Source organism: Anolis sagrei, chromosome 4 (assembly GCF_037176765.1).
Source record: "Anolis sagrei isolate rAnoSag1 chromosome 4, rAnoSag1.mat, whole genome shotgun sequence".
NCBI lineage: Eukaryota > Metazoa > Chordata > Lepidosauria > Squamata > Dactyloidae > Anolis > Anolis sagrei.
The window spans coordinates 154,528,349-154,550,228 of NC_090024.1; the positions used below are offsets into that span (position 1 = coordinate 154,528,349).

Genomic DNA, 21,880 nt, shown 5'->3' on the forward strand with positions numbered 1-21,880 from the left:
CAATGGCATCATCAGTGAAAGGTGGTGCCATTGGTGGGAAATTCTTCAATTTCATGGTTGAACCCCAGAATATGTCTGACAAAGCAACATCAGATTGTGATAAAGATAATTTCTGAGTTATTAATGTGGAAGACCATACAAGCTAGGAGACGCTGATGCACATTGCTTTTGCCAGATCCTACTGGGAAGAGCAAGACTTAGTCCTCCTTTCCTCTCCTACTCAGTTAATTGACTGAAGACTAATCTTGCACTCTGCAATCAGTTTGCTCCAACTGATGTAAACTGGGAAAATTGAGAAGAAGAGAACATAGAATCACATTTTTAAAAGCTTATGAGAAAGTGGGATGAGAGAGAATTAAATTGGTCTGATCCTGCCAATAGGGACATTAGGCGTACTAGTTTTCTGAGGGTCTGTAGCTAATGAGAGCACAACACAAACAAAAATAATGTAACAAGTAGGAACATCATTTATAGACGTGGGAATACTAAGTAACATTTTCAAATACTAAAATTTGCTCTTTAAAAAGCACTTTTACACACTTTTAAACTGGAATGTAAAATGTAGTAGGAATATCATATAGAAAAATGGCTATATTGAGTGACATGTTCCTTTTAGTTTTAATTACTTTTACAATTTGCTTTTGCAAAGAGTGCATTCTGGAGGCATTTTGCATAGCATTTATTAAGTTTTATACCGTTATAATCCCTCCCCCCCCCCCAAAAAAAAGGAATGAGCAGCACAATAGGTTATAGTTTAAACATCAAACAGGTAATGACAAAAAATAATCCCCCCAACATTTCATAAATATAAATAATGGGATATGAATTACTTCTTTACAGCAATTTGTCAATCTCTGCATTGAAATCTGTTTCAGCATCCTTTTGGTGCTATGGGTAAAAAGCTTCTTTTACTCTGTCTGTGTCACAAGAATAGAGAATAACAAGGCACACAAAACAAGCAGATTAGGAAACACATGCTGTTAAACTCATATAAAATGTTAACCGAGTGGAAAGTTTTACTTGCTGTTCCTAGGTTAATGGAAAATAAGATTTGTATTGGGAAACCTGACAGATCCTTATGTCAGTGTCCTACAAACAATGATGTAATGTAGGAAGAAACATGGAGGTCCTGATAGCAGATGACAAGATGATTTTGTTTTGCTTTCTCTGAGCCCTGATGAAAATCCCAATTAACAAATGCTGTAACCAGATTGGAAAAGGACAGAGGGGTGGAGGAGCAGAGACAAGGAAGTTTGTTCCTAATAGGCTTGGTTATTTATGTCGTTAAAGAATTCTGTATTGTCTCTGTTCTTGTTGTTTATTTGGCATCTGCCTATGGACCACTTGCTTGCCAATATGATAGGAACTTAAGAACTTTTCTAGATCTAACTATATAAAGTGTTCATCTAGGGATCCTCAAACAAAGGTCATTTACCTGGCCTCTGTCCTAAACTTCAGACGTAGTATCACCCTAAGTCTGAAATGACTTGAAGGCTCAACAACTACCCTAATTAACTTGACTATCTCAGCAGCCAAACACAGGCCCACACTTCCCATTGAAATACTGGTAAGTTTATGTTGGTTAAAATTATTCTTTATTTTAAATATTATATTGTTCTTTCTTTTCTTTTCTTTTCTTTTTTTGCACTACAAATAAGATAAGTCCAGTTTGCATAGGAATTTGTTTATTTTTTTTCAAACTATAGTCCCACAATATCTGCTTTGAACTGTGTTATCTGAGTCCACACTGCCATATATTCCACTTCAAAGTAGAAAATGTGGGATTTTATTCAGCTGTGTGGAAGGGGCCACAGTCACATTTTGTGTAAATATACTCATCTTTCAGTGTCTCTCTTTACATATTTATTTATTTATTTATTTACTTCATTTTTACCCTGCCTTTCTCACCCAAGGGTACTCAAGTTGCCTTACAGCTCCGACAAGAATTCAGTGTCGGTAAAAACCAACAAATAAACAGTGAAAACATATCCCATATTTAAAATGATTAACAATTAATCAATAGAACACATAAAACAGTATACAAATTTAAAACATATAAGGTGCATAGTTCCATTCATCCAGTAACCTTGCTCAAATCCTTAATTCAGACCATGTCGAAACCCATAGTAATTTATTATTTGAATGCTTGTATGCAAAGCCAAGTCTTTAGCTTTTTTCTGAAAGCCAGAAGGGATGGTGCCTGTCTGATGTCGCTGGGGAGGGAGCTCCACAGGCGAGGAGCCACCACTGAGAAGCCCCTGTCTCTCGTCCCCACCACTCATGCTTGCGAAGGAGGTGGGACCGAGAGCAGGGCCTCCCCAGATTATCTTAAAATTCTAGAAGAAGATATAGGTGTTATACTTCTGATTATTTTCTTTTCAGACCATTTTCTAACAATACTAAAACTGAATTATCATTTTTTTTGCTACCACTGCATTGTTCATAGTTTGCCTACATTTTCAGACTATTTGAACCGAAAGTACAATGATTTCATGCATGGGAAACTATCATCTCACACTGCATAGTTACCAGAAGTTACAGTATTCTAATCTAAAGGAAAATATAATCACAGAGACCATGAGATGACTTGAAATCAAGTTTTAAAGGTCTGTTTTATTTTCAGGCACTGATTGAGCTGTTGGAATGCAGCTTAGTTTCCTATGTGATATAATAGTTTATAAGAGAAAAGGGTACATTTTACCATAGTGTCTAGCAATGTGAGTTCATTCAGGCTGTTTGGCATACACTTCTGCAGACTCTAGTTAAAACTGTGAATCATTCATCGTTGGCTGAGTCCACTCTAGTATCTACTTGAGAGATGGATAGAATATTCATGGAAGAGTAATTCTGCATTTTCAAAGAAGGGATAAATGTATTAATCTAAAAGGTGTCACCTATTTTCTAAGCAAGAAATGTATTTTTCTGTTGAGAACTTCTTTGTTGGACAGAGAGAAGTACTGCCAGCCTTCTGTGTCCATAGATTCTGTGTTCACAGATTGAACTATCCACAACATGAAAATAGTTTTTTAAAAAACGAAAAGCAAACCTTGATTTTTGCATCATATATACTGTAAGGACCACAATTTTACAGTGCCATTGTATAGAATGGAATTTGAGTGTTTACGGATTTTGATGTCTACCGGAGGTTCTGAACCTCAACCTCAATAGATACGAATGGCCCACTGTAAACAAATTGGAATTCCTTGAGTCTACCTTTATCAATTAAGAAAGGAAAGAAGAAACTTTCCACACTGCATTTTACTTAAATTTAAGCAACAAAGTTGTTATTATTATAACCTCTTTATTATTAGAGATGGGGGTAGAATAACTTCAGTGGGTATTTTGGATTGCATCATTTACTGATCTCATTGAGTGCAGAAAAAAAAGCTTGGACCAGCCCTGGTTCTTGGTCTTGTGTTTATGGGATAAATTACTATGAATCATTTTGTCAGCTGTCCAGGTATATAGTCAGAAGCAATGATTTTTAATTTAATCTTAGACATTTCTCTACCCATGTACAGTAACTGTAATAGTATTTTCCATGTACAGTTTAGTTTCCTTCTGCTTCCTTTGTGCCCGAAGGTGACTGCTCTTCTGTGGGAAAACATTACTGAGTGAATCAAACAGTATCCACAGACTGAATATATCCGAGAAGTCAAGTTGTGATCCTAATGCATTTACTAGAAGTAAGTCTCATGGATCACAATCTGATTAGCTTCTTCATTAAACATGCATGGGATTACAGTGCTAGTCTATTTATTATTTATTGATTTAAAACATTTATATTCCGCCCTTCTCACCCCAAAGGGGACTCAGGGCGGAGCACAGCATATACACGGCAAACATTCAATGCTGGGACACAAATTCACATACAATACATAAACATTAAAAAGCATTTATCAAAATATTAAAATGCACTATTTAAAACCATCTTAGCCATCCGCGTCAAATCTAATTGGCCTGGTCATCTTTCCTATTGCTGCTTTATTGCCCTGTCCCGAAAGCATGGTCCCACAGCCAAGTTTTTACCATCCTTCTAAAGGACAGGAGGGACGGGGCCGACCTGATCTCACCAGGAAGGGAGTTCCATAGCCAAGGAGCAATCACCGAGAAGGCCCTGTCTCTCGCCCCCACCAATTGTGCCTGTGACAATGGTGGGATGGAAAGCAGGGCCTCCTCTCAATGTTTGCGATGGTTCATAGGGGGAGATGCATTTGGACAGGTAATTTGGGCCAGGGCCGTTTAGGGTTTTATAGGCCAAAACCAGCACTTTGAATTGTGCCCGGTAGCAAACTGGCAGCCAGTGGAGCTGGCATAACATAGGAGTTGTATGTTCCCTGTATGCCGCTCCAGTTATTAACCTGGCTGCCTCTCTTTGGACTATTTGAAGGTTCCAAGCAGTCTTCAAAGGCAACTCCACGTAGAGTGCGTTGCAGTAGTTTATCCTAGGACTGGCTAACAGAGTGGTTCTTGTATGATTTTGGAATTAAGCATGATTTTCTCCTGTTAAGCAGATGGTGTTTCCTTTTTATAATACCGCTGGTGGTCTCCTTCTAATTGTTTGGCTGATAAGATACTTAGTCTGGTGGTTCAAGTCCAGTAAGGCTGAATGCTTCCAGAAGGCAGAACTGCTATATCACTATACTAATTCTTATCTCGCTACTCTACTGATGCCAAGAGGATTTTAGAAGTCCTGACTCTTTGTCTATATGCAGTGTGGAATCAGTTGTAGGTGAATGAATGGAGGCTCCACCAGTGCTCTTTCTTAGACAACAGTTGCTCATGCCTTAATTACTTCCTGATTATACTGCTGTAATGAGCTCAAAATGGGACTGGTTTTTATGCCTGGCTGGAAATTACAGCTACTGCAAAATGCAATGGGCTGAATTTTATTTGATAGCAACTTTAGAGACTGCATATCAATACATGCTGCCTTTGGTCCCCTACTGGGAGAAGTGTGGGATATAAAATAAATTCATGTACCAACTGCACTTTGTGGCCAAAATAGCTTGAGGCCAGATTATCAAAATACAGGGTTAGTCAAAATGCATAGGCCAATAAGCCATTCAATTGAATGGCTTATTGGCCTATGCATTTTGACTAACCCTGTACTACTTTCCATTCCCCATAATTTGAGGCCCTCAACAGATACTTTGTTGTATATCCCAACATCCCAAAAGCGTACATTGGTGACTATATTATATCATTGATTATTGTAGTTCATTGAAATCTCCCTTTTCCATAAAAAAACCCCTAAAACACCTCTTTGGACTTATCCTTGTGATATTTAATGACATAGTTATTGTAAGTGGTAAGAAGTCTGTTTAGAGGTTGAGGATGAGAGAGACCACTTGCTGCTATGTATAAATTTGTTGCACTTAGGGACGAATGTCGCTGATATTTACAGCAATAGTTCTTTCAAAAACAGTAACAAGTACTTTTAGCCATTTTCTTCCCATTTCCAGGAGGTTATTGGAAATCATGCTGTTTTTGAATTCCATTCACAATTTAGAATATATTATGTGCAAAATTGTCAGATGGTTGTGTTTTGTACAGAAAGTACCAATTTCTGTGCAGAAAGCAGAATTTCCTGTGTAAAAACTTACTTTTGTGTAGAAATGTCATTTTCTGTGTCAAAGAAGCTCCTTCCTATTCAGAAACGGCTGTTTTTTGTGCAGCCCGGTCACATGTAAATTTCACACAGAACAAGCCTGCAATTATTTTCTGAACGGAAAAATTGCTATTTCTGGTTTTATGCCAGAAATAGCCATTTTTCTGTACAGAAAAATAAATCTCTATACAGTAGGCCCTACAATTTTGAAGGGTACAAGGACTCCTGGGAAAATGGAAAAGCTACTTTTTAATTTGAGGAACACCTTTCTGGAAATATTTGTTCTCTAAGGTAAGGAAGAAGTTGACCATAAAGTCATCCTGGAGGACATAGAAATCCCTAGAGAGAACATATTAATCAAATTTGTATATAATCAAATCCACAAAAGTTTGGAGGAGTGATTGTACATTATTTTTCATGTATAGAAAATGCCTTTTCCTGTGCAGAGAATGCTGTTTTATGCATAAAACAAATATGTGAGAATTTTGCCACAGAATAAGTCTTGAATGACAAAGGTTCTTGACAGTTCAGAACTAATCTCAAGAGATATTTTGGGGATATTCTTGAATAGTTCTGAATATTGTTTCCATTCCTGCTCATATCCGGTCATGATATTTGCAATGTCAAATATTGCTCCATCTGGCCAGATTTCAGTCCCAGTTGTTGCAGTTCAGTGATGTGAACAAGATGCTAAAATTAATCTGTGCCACCACATGGAAACTTTTCACTATCCTTCTTGTCTAGCAGAAGTGCTGTCATATTCGAGTCCAGCAGCTGATATTCACTATAAGGGAAGGCTGCCATGAAGGAGGCTGAAGTGAATCCTCTCATGAACCTTAGGAGCTCCTTGAACCCGTAATATGTGAGCAATGACACACTAGCACTTATATTTCTTTTGGGGCGAGATATATGATAACTTAGCTGTTGTTGGACTGGGCAGCTTCTTTGTTCTTGAAGGAAGGAGATTATGTGGATCCATATCATACTACTTTCAGGCTACACTAGGGAATAAGGAAATTCACCTAGGAAATAAGATCCGAAATTGAATTAACGACAAGGATAACCTCTATCATCCCATAACCTAATGGAAATAAGATTTATAGCATAATTTGAAAGTTTATGGTGATTCAGGGTGCTTCCAGACAGTTCCAAAATCCATGTTTTAAATTGAAGACAAAAATATCCCAGGACCTGACAGCAAGTCCACACATAGACCTGTCGGTCCTGGGATATGATCCCCCACCATCCTGACAGCCTTCCTCTGTAGCAGATCAAGATGAAGGGCAGAAAAAGGGACATCTGGCAGAAGGTTTTTCTTTAAAAAATCCTTTCGTTATGCGATGGACCATATATGCAAACATGCAGATATCTTAATATAAACACAAGCAGATTTACATGTGCACATATGAGGTCCAGCACATAACTGTGGTGATTAAAAAAACCTTCCATTAGATCTCTCTCTTCCCCCAATTCTTAATTCAACCTCAGTTTAAGATTATAAAGGGTAAAATAAAGAGTTTCAGAGAGTTCCAATTGCTTTCCATTTGTGCTTCCCTTGAACCACCTGTGTGTCCGTTTGACAGCTCAATCAGCTGATCAGCTGTTTCTGGCTTTTAAAAAGCTCACATGTGCTGGAGCAGTCTACACAGGGGGAGGGAAGGAAAATACATATTTTGCATGACTTCAGGGATATACAGTCATGCAAAGGTGCACATTTTCCAGACAGAATCAGGTTTTAGGTGCACCTTTTTAATACATGCTTTTTGGCTCTTAATCTGATCCCTCCTGCACTTTGACTAAGCATCATTTAGCCACTCACCCCCCCCCCCGGCCCCTTTTAACCCAGTTACTTCCAGATTTTACAGCATGTGTAGAAGCCCTCAGTAAGAAGTTTGCAAGTGGAAAGTTTGCCAAGAAGAACACATTTTTGTTGTTGGCACAATTCTAGCATCCTACATTTGCTCACTGACAAAATAAGCTGACAGAGAATAGTCACCAATTATCCTTTGAAAAGCTTTACTTTAAGGAAAGGTTGACATGTGGCATGATTAAGAAATGTAGGCCACTGAATTAAATTAACAGAACTTAATTACAAAACTCAAGTGTTCTTACTTACTCATGGTATTAATATTTTACTTCTTTCATGTTCGTTCCAATTCTGCAGAAATTTTAAATTAACCATAATGCAAATCAAGCAATGGATAGAATCCAGTGCAAATTGCCAGTTCAGCATTGAAGTCATATCCTTGTATTAATACAGCAAAGCATCTGGGTGATTGTGCAAGCTTGACCAAAATGGCAAGCTCTACTTTGGAGACAAATGCAATCATTCAATAGGCTGGAGTGGGCAACTGGTTACTATTCTAGCCATGGATTTGTTGTACTTAGACAGTGACCAAGGAGGAAAGAAAACAGGTACTTTTTCCACTAAGAAGTTGATATATCCTCTAGTTTGTCTTTAAATGTATGCTCGTCGAGATGTAGTTGTCATGGATGTGAGATGGTGTTCTGATCTCATTAAAAAAGAATACTCATATTTGCACAAAATGTGGTGACGTTTTGTGCTTGATAACGAGAAATCTCTTAAACAAACCTGTTATCATTGCCATTTGATCATTCATCCTGAAGCATTGCCTTCTTGTGAGCCCAAAGCATTACTCAATGGTGAAAGTTAATTTCTTCGTAACCTATTATGTGAAGTCATTTGACTTTAGATGGCAATTTTCTAAATATTAAACTTACAGTATGATCACCATACACATAGGACCTGCAGTTGTGATTTGTATCTATCTGCATCTGACAAAATATGATGTCTCTAGGACAATATTAGGTCCTCCAGATGATTCTATCATATGTTTCTACCAGGGGTTACCATAGAGCACCTACCAAATTTCTAGTGTTACTTCCAGCAGAAGTCATTCATTTCAGTGGGGAAAGCTATTATCCACATTTTTCTGTTTACATGATAAATTTAGGATCATACAGCCCATGAGTAAGCATAATCACTTGGTTATGCAATTGTTCATTCATTCCGTCGTTTCCGACTCTTCATGACCTCATGGACCAGCCCACGCAGGGGCTCCCTGTTGGCCGTCACCACCCCCAGCTCCTTCAAGGTCAATCCAGTCAATTCAAGGATGCCAACCATCCATCCATCTTGCCCTTGGTTGGCCCCTCTTCCTTTTCCCTTCCATTTTCCCCAGCATAATTGTTTTCTCTAAGATTTCCTTTCTTCTCATGATGTGGCCAAAGTACTTCATCTTGGCCTCTACTATCCAGTGAGCAATCGGACTTTGTATTGTCCAAGGCTTTCATGGCTGGAATCACTAGGTTCTTGTGGGTTTTTTCGGGCTATAGGGCCATGTTCTAGAGGCATTTCTCCTGACGTTTCGCCTGCATCTATGGCAAGCATCCTCAGAGGTAGTGAGGTCTGTTGGAATTAGGACAATGGGTTTATATATCTGTGGAATGGCTGGGGTGGGGCAAGGAGCTCTTCCCTGCTGGAGCTAGGTGTGAATGTTTCAACTGATCACCTTCATTAGCATTTGAAGGCCTGGCTGAGCCTGGGAAAATCCCTTGTTGAGAGGTGTTAAGATGTGCCTGGTTGTTTCCTCTCTGCTGTTTTGCTGTTGTAATTTTAGAGTTTTTTAATACTGGTAGCCAGATTTTGTTCATTTTCATGGTCTCTTCCTTTATGTTGAAATTGTCCACATGCTTGTGGATTTCAATGGCTTCTCTGTGTAGTCTGACATGGTGGTTGTGGGTGTGGTCCAGCATTTCTGTGTTCTCAAATAATATGCTGTGTCCAAGCTGGTTCATCAGGTGCTTTGCATCAGCCCCTTTATTATGGAAACCTCTGCAGCAAAAAAGGGGGCCATCCAGATGATGTTCTGGACAATCCCGAATTAATTTGCCACAGACCAGGAAAGCCCTGGTTTGTGGCAAATTAATTAGATAGTGGGTTTACTCCATGCCTTCTTGGAAGGCATGGGATAAACCCAGTATTCCAAGTTCCTACAATTTACCAGGCTAAATTATTCTGGAAAATGGAGTATCCCACCACCTCCCCCAAAGCCCCCAAACCCTTTTAAAAGTAATGAAAACTTACCCGGCCTCCATTCCAATCTTGCTGGAGTTCTCCCAGCATGTAAAAATGATGCGCCAGGAGAGCAGGGAGGAGGGGGGGAGCAAAAACACCCCCCTCCCCGGCTCTCCTCATGCATCATTACTACATGCCGGGAGAGCTCCGGCAAGACTGGAATGGAGGCTGGGTATATTTTCATTACTTTTAAAGGGGGTTTTAGGGCTTTTGGGGTGGGGGTTACGGTGTTCTGATATTGTACTGGGAAGTCTCAGTACAACATCTGGACACACACCCCAGGAAGCACGCACTTTCTGGTGTGTGTGTGAACAGCCCCTCAGGAACATCCATGTTTTTGAAACGCGGATGGTCCTGGGAAAAAGGGCTGTCTGGAAGCGCCTTGTGTTTTGCCAGAACATTATTGGTAATCTGTACTGGCAAACCACCTCTTGGATACTTCTTTTTCATTGTAGAAGGAGGTATTCAGTATGTAATTGCTCAATGATTCCACCCTCTATGCCCAAACTAATCTTAGAGGCATTAGGACACATCACTGTGACCAGTCAGTACCCAGAGGGTGGCGTGCCCCTAGCTCCACTGAACAGCTATGGGAGTCCAAATATCTCAAACTGAGATAATGGGCTAGGACTAAAAGAATAGCCTGATGAAAGTACGGAACAGAATCATAGCTACAATCATAAATCCATTTACCAGGGATAAGGCCCATTAAACTGAATGGGACATTTTTCAAAGCAGGGATGTCTAAGATTGTTCTTCAATGGAAAAAAGCTGTACATGTTCCCTTAGGGGTAAATATGCCTTACAATTAGTATTCATTGCACCTCATGCCTAAGTAAAGATGTATAAATCTACCTGTAATATTATATTCACATGGGCATGAACACAACTTTCCAATGCACATGATTTATATCTGCAGCTTCTCATGTTTTCAGAAATGCATGTTAAACAAACACATATCATCATCATGATTGTGTTATTACTGTTCATTCCTTGCCTTTCTCTTTCTCACCCTGAAATTTTTTCACAACTAATACTGTGCATTTAATTAATCATGTGTCAGGGCAGATATGTTTTAGTTCAGTTTATTTTATTTCAACTTATTTTGTTACAATTCCTAACTCATTTTAATTATGTAACATAAACAATGACCATTAAAATGGGGCAATTCAACAGCAAACCCCAGCTGAAAGATATTTCAGCCACTTTAAGACAGAGCAGCTAGTTCTCTCTGAAATGCAGTACGTTTTCTGAATGCCTTGTGTCACGCTCACAACAAACAACACAGAGGCACCAGTACTGTACAAAAGTGAAATCTGACATCTTAGTTTTAGGAAAAAGGAATGCTCCTGTATGGGTTGATTGTAATCAACATCTTCAAGTGGCTTTATTAGCAATTTAATGGAATATTGGTTATTCACCAGCAATAATAGCTTCAGCTGAAATGTCCTTTATGCTCTCTTTTTCCCATGCACTTTGGAATGAGCAGAATGTGACAGCTGAGCTTTCACCAAGCTTCATGAATTTTAAATACTTTTCACTGCAAAAAAAATGGGGCACATGGCATGTGGTCAATGGTGGACTTGGAGCTAGCAGTCACTTCGGGTATTATGGGATATTAGGTGTCTCAAAGATAATGAATGCTTGGCTTATGCAGGTGCATTCTTGGCCTACCGTGCATGTCCAGGCAGAATAGGCTGTGCTTCTCTCAGTCTAGCATCCAACAATTGGCCATTTTGTGAGCAGAAAACTATTCAGAGTGTTGCTTTCTCAGCATATTTGAGCAAGATTTACATCTTCCAACACCATTTCCTCTAGCTATCCAGATCTTTATTAGAATTTTAAGCAAGCTAATTATCAGCAAACATTGTTCACCTAATCTTTATGTTTTATGTTTAGTTTTTTATAAGCATCTTTCATTTTTATATGTTAGACATCTTCATCATCAAAACCTTGGGCTTCTTTTTTTTACAGTCTAATAGCATATATGAGGGTTACCTGGAAAGTAAGGTTACAAGGCACGTAGCTCTCACGGGGAATTTTCGTGTGAGAAGTTGGTATCACTGCCTTGTAGTGGGAAGCCAGCGAAAGGGAATGAGCAATGCCAGTTGTTAATACCTCATCGGCAGGCATTGTGGTGAAGGTTAGAGATGAGTGTCTCTAACCTTCCAGGGTTATCTGGAAAGTAATGCCTTGAAACCTTACTTTCCAGATAACCCTTGTATATAGGTGCATCACTAAGAGAGAGCAAATACATCAAAAGCGGGTGCAGATATTCAAACTGTTGCATATGCTGATATATAAATATAGAAGGAAGTTTACTCATAATAGCTACAATTTTAATAATTTTAAATGCATCATAGTGCAGAAAAGTGACAAGGTAAATATTATTCCAGTTGAGTCTGGTGTTCAGATAGTTAACTAATCTCATTTTCTCATAATTTCCCCCCTTTAAATTTGACTTTTGGGCTGAGCAATCCTTTTAATAGGCAGCTGGCACCTCTTCAACTATAGCAATATAAAATAGGACATACAGTCACCATACATCTACATAAATCAATCATCTGCCATGGAGTGCACACTCCTACAAATGATAATATAGAACATACTTATCCAAGTACGTTCTGTGAATTCTGATCCCCGTTTTATAGCTCTTTCAGAAAGTGCTTTTCAGATTGGAAGGAGATGAAAACAGCATAAGAAGCAATTAAGAAAAATACAGAAAATAAAAAAAATTGTTAGGGCCTTTTTGGCTTCCACATTTTGGGAGTCAGATGTGAGAAAAGGCTACACAGCATACCCACGGGTTAATGTGTGCCTGCAGAGGAATAGAGCCCCAAACTTGTGCTTGGCAGCAAACATTACAAGATGAAACACAGAAAATGAGCATTGTATAATTTGATATAAGAACAGTAAACATGGGTAGATTCCAAAGTCATAAATCCCCAGATTTGTTCTGCCCATTTCATCAGGATCAGAAAGGAATGGGAAAGTGCTGTTGAGACATCATCTCAGAATCTCAGGGCCCTTCCACACAGCCATGTAACCCAGAATATCAAAGCAGAAAATCCCACAATGTCTGCTTTGAACTGGGATATCTAAGTCCACACTTATATATTCCAGTTCAAAGCAGAAAATGTGGGATTTTATTCAGCTGTGTGGAAGGGGCCTCGAGAGAACACGTTTCTTTCCGTCTATAGTCATTTCCGAAATTTGTTAGGGATGGCACTAAAGTCTTAGGCTGGATTCTGCATTGCCACATAATCTAGTTTCTGAATCCAGGTTACCTGCTTTGAACTGGATTATATAAATCTACACTGCCATATTATCCTGTTCAAATAATATAATCTGAATTCAGAAACTGGATTATATGGCTGCTCCTTTACATGTTGCGTACTTTCTTCAAAGCCAGAATGTAGCAGTAAGTTTAGATTAAAAGGCAATTGCAATAAAGGGAGAAACTAAACATACAATGAGTAACATTTTAGCTCTCATGTGGCTTTAAGATCCAAATAGCTCTTGTGCTAGCCATTTCAAAAATGCATTCAAAAAGAAGCAGAACTACATACTGGAGGCAGTCCACGATTTCCGTTTTTATTCATTTTCTTCAACATTTTATCTGCAAGCCCATTCGGTGAAATGTTGGAAGCTGTTTGCATTGGACAGCTAAGAAAAGAAAGGAGCCATCTCTCTCATTTCTTTTTCCTCCTTCCTTCTGTTCATCAATCTGTCATTTCTGTTCTCATTTTGAAAACATTTGCTTAGTTGCCAGAGCTGAGATAACCGAGTGCCAATAAATAACTTTTAAGAAAAAGTCTTTTATTTAAACCACATTGGCAGAAATATAAAGGATGAATATTTTACATACAGCAGCTGAGCTAATTGATGAATTTCATCTACGCAGAGACTAATGAGTTCCATTTTTAAAGTGCAACAGCTGAGGAAACCCAGTTCTTATAAATGCCATCAAACACATTTAATATCCCTTCCTTTCAAACAGAGTTCAGTTGGCTTAAGCCCATGGTGTCTCAGCCACATTTATTATGGATTAGATACATTCCATCTCACAACAGGAATGTGCTTATTAGGGAGGAAAAATCATTGTACAAAGCAATAAAGGCTTAAGCATTCAGACACTTGATATATCAATGGGTAGTCCTTAATAAACAAGCTTTGCATTGATTTATATTCCTAAACCAAATGTTATGGCCACATGTAGCTATTTCAAGAGAGATTAAAAGTGTGTACAAACTTAATAATGATTATTAATAATAATAATAATAATAAATCTTTATTTATACCCTGCTACCATCTCCCCAAAGGGACTCGAGGTGGCTCACAGAATCACTCCAAGTGCCACCCGCAGCCAACAATAAATAAGGACGGACACAATGATACAAGTACAATCAACAGTGCATAAAAATCTCATCAATAAAATCACAAAAAATTGTTTAAGAACAACAAAGACCACGTCTCTGTTTTTGTAAACACAAATACAGCTTCCATTCTGAGATAAGCATTTAAAAGACAGTGGAACATTTTAAAAGGTGTGTGTGAGTGGAAGGGGAGATTTATATTTGGAAATCACTTCCTGGTTGGAGTTTCTTTTGGCCCAGACTTAGTCAGACTTTGAGTACTCCTATTGAAATCCATGGAACAAACAGGACATATTCCCTTTGGAGTACACTCACCTCCGGACAGAAAGTCCAAACGTATGGTCGGAGGGGAGCATTTGAATCCCCCCATCAAAAAGACCTGGTATGTTTTAGACTGACGTTGCTGCCAGTCTACAGAGGGAAGGGGCTTAAGGAAACTTCCTGTGGTTAGCCCCTCCCCTCTGCATTCAGCCTTCGGCAGCACAACCCGCCTTCCCACCCTCAGTTCAATATGAGTTAATACTGGTCACACTAGGGCAGGGTAGGAATTTTTACTCTCCTTAAAGGGGAGGTTTTTTCGCCTACCCCATATTGAATCTACTGGGAGAAAGGAATTTACGCCATGGGGATGTCACCAACAGGAAGTGGGGGAAGAGCATAGATTGGTGTACACCTTGGCACCCCTCCATTTTGGGGCAAAGGGGGACTTTTGGGTCTATCTCTATAAGTTCCATGACTTAGGGGGTTCCCCCCAAAATATCCCCTTTAGGGCTTACCTCTCTCCTATTGGGTTATACGGCTCAGGGCGAGGTCCCTAGGGATGGCTTTCTAGTAATGACGGGGATAGCAAACCATCAATGTGGAGTGCCCCCGGGGTCAGGTGTTTCACCCAGGGGTTGGCTTGGCAGGTAGTCTGAGAATGATAACTGGTCTCACACCATTACCCATATTACAGTATTCCCTCCACAATTACGTAGCTCAATTACCAGTTTTCTAATTCGGAAAATAAATTGCCTATTTATTTCTGCACATCTTGTGTCTGGTCTCTTCCTTTCGTGGTGGGGATTCAAATTGCAGTGACTAATATTCTAGTTAAGGTGGGCGATAAACATATAAAAGATGGTTTGCTAAACTTTATTTTGAAATTGCATTGTCTTTAAACAGTTTTCTAAGCATCTTTTTCTGGTTCAGATGTTCCAGCAGAATAGACCTCAAACCCAATAGTATTCATTAAAAATGGATGCAACCTTAAATTGAATTCTAAAGTATACCTTTTTTCCAACAGGTTGAAGCAATGAAAAGAGCGCTTGAAAGCCTTAACTTGAATATTGTGGAGATGACAGATGAACAGGCAACCTTGGATGGAGGAGATGTTTTATTTACAGGTATAGTAAAACAATAGCAACAAAAAACCCTTTGCTACACGTTTCAGCTGTACATACAGCTTGATGATACACTATCATTTTTATAACTTTTGTTTTGCTGTACTCCAAAATGCATTTGGTAAACATGTAAACTAATAAAAGTTACATTATTCATTAGTTTCCCAAATGAGACTTTGAGTACAGAAAAGAACTCCATGATGTAGAAATTCCCCAATATCAGAATAACAAGCAATGTAGAAGATATAAACAAAAAAGTGCATTATGTTACATCTTCATCCTCTATGCTAATAAAAGTTTATTATAGTGTGTAATATCTGCTGTATTTCACTGCATAATAGTCACACTCCCCACTCTTTGTAGGGGGGGGGAGCAGGCAGGTGGGCAGGATAGGAAGCCTTGATCAGCTGGGTGGAGCTGAGGAAAGCCTCCCAGCTCTTGCGCCTTCACATGCTTCAGGGGCTGCTCCAAGGGGCAGATACGCAGGCAGGGGTCCAACTATTACTTGAGGAATTGCAAAGCACCTGCAAAGACCTTAGCTTAAGATCCGGATCTTTGCAGGTGTCAAATTAATCTGGAGAAAACTGGAATATCCCAGTTTTCTCCAGATTAATCCAGGTTTACCTGAGGTGTCGTTTGTGTGAATATGTTATTGGAACTCATGGGACAGGTTTAATATAGAACAATACTGATCTGCATCACTTACTCATATGATACTGTACTTCCTACAGTAACAGCTGTCGCTTGAAAAATATAGAGATGCTTGCCTGATTTGTGCCACCCCATATGTTCCTCTTGACCTAAAATATAGTTTTTTGAAATACTGTTGTCAGGAGTCATTATTATTGAGCAACTGTTCCATAGCTCATACGAAGGCTCGTTCACAGTCCCTGGATTGTCTTCCTGCCTACTCACCTGCTTTGCCCTCATCTGAGCTATGGGCAGTGACAGGAGAAAAAAGAAACGAGCTTCTACATCTCCTGTCTTTCTGCTGCTTCTCCTTGTTTTTGGTAGGTGGTGCTGAGCAATGGTCACTACTGAGTCTGATGTTACTAGTGGTGACATTGGAGGTGGCTGGTAGTTATGAAACTCAATTTATGCATCATCTACATGGCGTGAAGGAACTTAAGGCCTCTAGTGGTCTCCTAGTGACAACATGTAGCTGTTTTGAGTGAAGTGTTTGGCCCCTTTGATAATATTATCCAGACATACATGTTTCAGCCTCTTCTGCAGTTACTCCTTTTCCATTCACAATATAGTATGACACACACCCCCAATCCACTGGGAATATATTTCAAGACCCTCATGGTTAAACTAAACTACAGATAATAGTGGACCCTACATTTTAATACTACTTGGGACAGAAGCATACCATAAAGAGAGGGCCACAAATATTTCCAGGGGAATATATTTTTGGATAGGTAAGTAAAATTGTGGATATTGAGTCTGTGGATAAAGGGTCATACAATAATGTGACTGGAGAAAATGCTCCCGATTTTAGACCTTAAAGCAGTGGTTCCCAACCTTTTTTTGACCAGGGACCACTTTGACCAGGGACCATTCTCCAACATTAGTACCAAAAGGGTTATGAGTCAGTTTTTGCTCAGCTTTAGATTCAGTTGGGTTATTTGAGGTGCTGATTCACAAAAATTGCTTTAGAAAGACTACATCAGTTCTAGTTTCTGACACAAAATATGTGCTATCCAGTAGTCACCAACAGCTTGCTCACAGAAAACCATATTTAATAAGCCTCAGCACTACAAGCGGGTTTCGTGAGACCAGTCACTCTTATTGCGAACCACTGGTGGTCCATGGACCACAGGTTGAGAACCACTGCCTTAAAGGAATTATCCAATGGGCTGATTCATACCTCCTTGCCCACTCCTTCCCACCCCTAAATAGATTCAGCATTTGAGACAGATGTCTTAGGGGTCAGATGAAAACACAGAGTGGATTCATCATTCCAGTAACATCAGATTTGCCAGACACCATTCACACCAAGGGAAGAAGCCAACCGAATGGGTATCAGCAGCTATGATGGAGGTCCAGTGGTGGAGAAGCAAGAGGAATGGCTGGAGTGACAATTAGGAAGAGGAAATGAAGCGATTCAGAAGGGAAAATCATTGAAAGCATCAGGCCCTAGTGCCCTCCCCCAAACTAGAAGTAGGGCTTATTACTGTGTGATCCAAGGACATGATAACAAGCAGAAATAATGATACTTTTTGAATGATAATACTTTTCAATAAGGGAATGTTTGCTTATAAGTATATTTAAGCTATCTAGCTTTTTAGAATGTTTTTGTTCTTTTCTTCTTAAGAATGTACAAAATGCTGATAATTTAAAACCAGCAGCGGATTCAAATGGGTTTTCCTTTTGTTCCTGAGCAGCAGAAGAACAGCCAGTTACTGTTCAAAATATCTAAACAGTTTTGTAACTATTGTACATTTGTAGAAGAAACCATATTTTGCTGTATTTGTAAAAGCTAATGTAAAGTGGCAAAGCTAGTATTACACTTGATAATGCAAGACTCTGTAAGACAGGTGAATCGATATCTTGTCAAGGAAATTTCTCTACTTTAATTATTCAAAGTTGAATTTAAACAAGGCTGCAGGTAATTTCCCTGCAAATGGGCTTGATCCATATCTATTAATCATTTCTCTTCCCAGGCAGGGAATTCTTTGTGGGTCTTTCAAACCGGACCAATCGTCGTGGTGCAGAAATTCTGGCAGACACCTTTAAGGTTAGGAGGCTTGAAAACGGAGTTTCTGATGGGGAATACAATTTATTCAATGTGTTGAATGGATTTTGAACAGTTGCTGGAAGGAAGGAACCAGGAGATAAACTAACACTGTGGTAAAATCAATGTTGCAACAAGGTGTAAGCAAGTGTAACTAAGAAAAAGATTATCACTTCTCTGTAACATAGGGCAATATCCATGAGCGGATTGATCTAGTATTCTATGTTAGCTTGAAATATAGCACTTTCCGAGTTGTGCAACTAGTTACCCTGACAGTATCTCCGTGACTAGCAGCTCCAGGAATAATATATGCTCTGAGAATGCTAAGAACAAGCTCACACATATTATGTGCTATGGAAAACTACCCTAAAATACAGCAGAGCATCCGAAACCAAACATGATATAAGAGTTGAGCATCAGCTCATTAGCAAGCAAAGTGTGAAGTGCTATGTGATGTAGCCATAAAGAATTCAGAGCTTTGGAGGCAAACACGCAGAGTCCAATCTTTAAAAATCACAAAGGATTAATTTACAATAATAAGAAATAACTGCATTTCTTAATAATTAAGAACTGGGTCTGAGCTACTCTTAACACCCATCTCTTCTAAGGTTTCAAGAAAGGGAAAAACTCAATCACTGTGGGTGGTTCCACACGTACATTAAACCCACTTTGGAAAGGGTTTAAGAAACCCGCTCCAAAGGGGGTTTGAATCCCCACAGGCAGGGGAAAAATGTGCTTTCTCCTTTGTCTGTCCACATGCTATCCTAAATACTTCCAGTATAGCATGTGGCCAGCCAAAAAAAACCCCCACAAAACCTCACTACCTCTGAGGATGCTTGCCATAGATGCAGGCGAAACATCAGGAGAGAATGCCTCTAGAACATGGTCATATAGCCCGAAAAAACCTACAACAACCCAGTGATTCCGGCCATGAAAGCCTTTGACAATACAACACACAAAAAACCTTAAAAATAAAACAGAAACTCACCAGGAGCCATTTGGCTTCTCTTCCTACCTGAGGTAAGATACCAATGCTGCCCCAAAACATAGGGGAAGCCAGGAATTATTTGCCCCCCTTCATTTTGAGTGTCATTGGTATGCTCCATCAGAAAGAAAGAGAAGCCAAATGACTCCTGGTAACTTTTCTTTTTATTCTTTAGGGTTTTGTTGGGGGAGGGGGTTGGAGTCCTTGCAGTTTTCCGGGGGTTGCATTCCTACATTATGTACTATGATTGTCTTCATCAGTTTGCAGTCAATCTGAAGACTTTGAAGACTTTTTCAGTAAAAGTGGTCATGCTTTGTAGGTTCTGTGATTAACTGAAGACTTTTATTTCCTTTGAAAGCCATGATTTGGGGGTTTGTTGACCATACATCGAAATGGTGGAACAATTTATAGTGGTAACTTACAAAATTATAAATCTAATGTTTTTTTCTTTGCAAACTCCCATTTTCTATACAGGATTATGCTGTTTCCACTGTTCCTGTTTCTGACTCCTTGCATCTGAAGAGTTTCTGCAGCATGGCTGGGCCAAACCTCATTGCTATTGGTTCAAGTGAAGCTGCACAGAGAGCCCTCAAGGTAAAATAATGCTGAAAATAATCAGTGCGACATAATTGTTGCTTTTCCCTCCAGTATTTCCACACAACATCCATACGAGAGGGAGTCTTCCTACCACTGTAAATTGAGTCCACCCAGGTTGCAAGGATAAACAGTTCTTCTGATCTCTTCAGCTTGAAACAAAGGGCCAAACCAGGCCTGGCACTTGCGTTGAACTTTTCAATTTGACATAGAAGTTTTAAAAGGTGTAAACTGCATCAACTCGGGGAGGTCTTGTGACTTTGGGGCCACGGTAGATGTGAAGAGCAGAATCAACTATTTCTTATTGTGCTGCAGTCCTTTTTTTTATTACTATTGGATTTGGAGACAAATTATCAAAATGTCACCTGCCCTTTGCAGACTGAAAGAGTGGATGGACATAGGTGTGATTGTGGGAAGAGCATGACATGGTACATTTTGAAAGAAAATAAATCTGTAGTTGAAACACTGAACAGAAGTATGCCACACTATGACAAAATGCTGCAGGGCCCACTTCTGTTAGCATTGTAGCAGAAACTACAAGTGTTTTATCTTCATAATTACTTAGTTGTTGTTTTTTAGATTCTTGTTAGATATACAGGCAATCCCCAAGTTACAAACATTTGACGTGCGTAGGGCTCCTAGTTACAAACAAGGGCGAGAGAACAGAAAGTGAGAGGACATCTATCCCTAGGAAGGGAAATTCACTCCTGGAAGAGTTATGATAAGGGAAAGGTGGCTCCACTGAAGCCTTGTGTTGGAAGGACTGCTGACTGATAGGTCAGTAGTTCGAATCTAGAGCGAGCGAGTTGAGCTCCCTTTGTCAGCTCCAGCTTCTCATGCGGGGACATGAGAGAAGCCTCCCACAAAGATGGTAAAACATCAAACATCTGGGCATCCTCTGGGCAACATCCTTGCAGATGGCCAATTCTCTCACACCAGAAGTGGCTTGCAGTTTCTCAAGTCACTCCTGACACGGAAAAAAAAAAAAACAATCCTTGTTTCCAAAACAACCCAACTTTTCCAAAATTGAGTTGTCACAGAGAAGGAAAGTGAGGTGAAATCTTCTGAACACAGACTGGGACACAGACATAAAAAGAAACATTATAAGGGTGTTGATCTTTCTGTATTCTATATTTTTTTAAAAAAAAAACTGTCTGGTGTTACACTTAAAAAACATTTTTTCAATTTCAGCTTAAAAACAAACCTACAGAATCTATCATGCTTGTAACCTGGAGACTGCCTGTACCTGGGTTTTTTTTTCCTGTGTAAGGAGCGACTTGAGAAACTGCAAGTCACTTCTGGTGTGAGAGAATTAGGCGTCTGCAGGGACATTGCCCAGGGGAAGCCTGGATGTTTTGATGTTTTGCCATCCTTGTGGGACGCCTCTCATGTTCCTGCATGGGGAGCCAGAGCTGACAGAGGGAGCTCATCTGTCCTCCCCACAGATTCAAACCTGCAACCTGTTGGTCTTCAGTCCTGCCGACACAAGGGTTTAACCCATTGTGCCACTAGGGGCTCCTGTACCTAGATTAAAACAATATTGTTTTTCAGTCACAACTATCTCATCAAATGTTTTTGTTTTTTTTTAAACATTGGAAATGATGGATTGGAGTCAATGATTTATGACACTAGTGGAAACTTCTCAGTGAAGATTATTTTTCCTTATTCCCCACCTCACGTCAGGTCTCAAATCTCCCTCCCTCCATTTTCTGAAGGATCTTCCAATTCCCTGGAACAAAATTGTTGGGAAGGAGGAGGCAGGGAAAGTGGACGGCAGCCAGCAGGGAAAATCAGCGTACGTTGCCTCCTCCCTTCCTCCATTGGAAAGGCTCTGCTGGATCGAAAGCTTTCAGTGACTAGAGCTCTGCTGGTCGGGGAAGTGAAGTGCTGGATCACATCACTTGCTTTTATACTATAGATATAGGAAATACATTGATGGCAGCTTTCTCAAGTAATTACTACAGGTTTGTCTGTGTTAATTGGATGAAAAATGATATTTTAATTAAACATCTTCAAACATCATTGATTTTGATAAATTGATTTTTCCACCAGTTAATGAATCTGTTATGTAAGAGATAGCTAATTGACTGAGATAA

General features: G+C 39.5%; 1 protein-coding gene across 7 annotated transcripts in view; it reads left to right on the top strand.

Moving 5' to 3' along the window:
• The window catches only part of DDAH1 (dimethylarginine dimethylaminohydrolase 1), a 180,613-nt gene that overhangs the window by 117,169 nt on the left and 41,564 nt on the right, over positions 1-21,880 (top strand). For 3 of the 7 annotated variants that reach the window (XM_060773859.2, XM_060773860.2, XM_060773858.2), the window contains 3 exons: positions 15,372-15,471; positions 18,135-18,208; positions 19,665-19,784. In XM_060773859.2, coding sequence (XP_060629842.2) covers positions 15,372-15,471; positions 18,135-18,208; positions 19,665-19,784 — 294 coding nt within the window. Of the gene's footprint in view, positions 1-1,410; positions 1,568-3,533; positions 3,687-6,373; positions 6,474-15,371; positions 15,472-18,134; positions 18,209-19,664; positions 19,785-21,880 lie in introns of those variants that run through there. The other 4 variants (XM_067467786.1, XM_067467788.1, XM_067467787.1 and 1 more) reach the window with 4 other exon arrangements.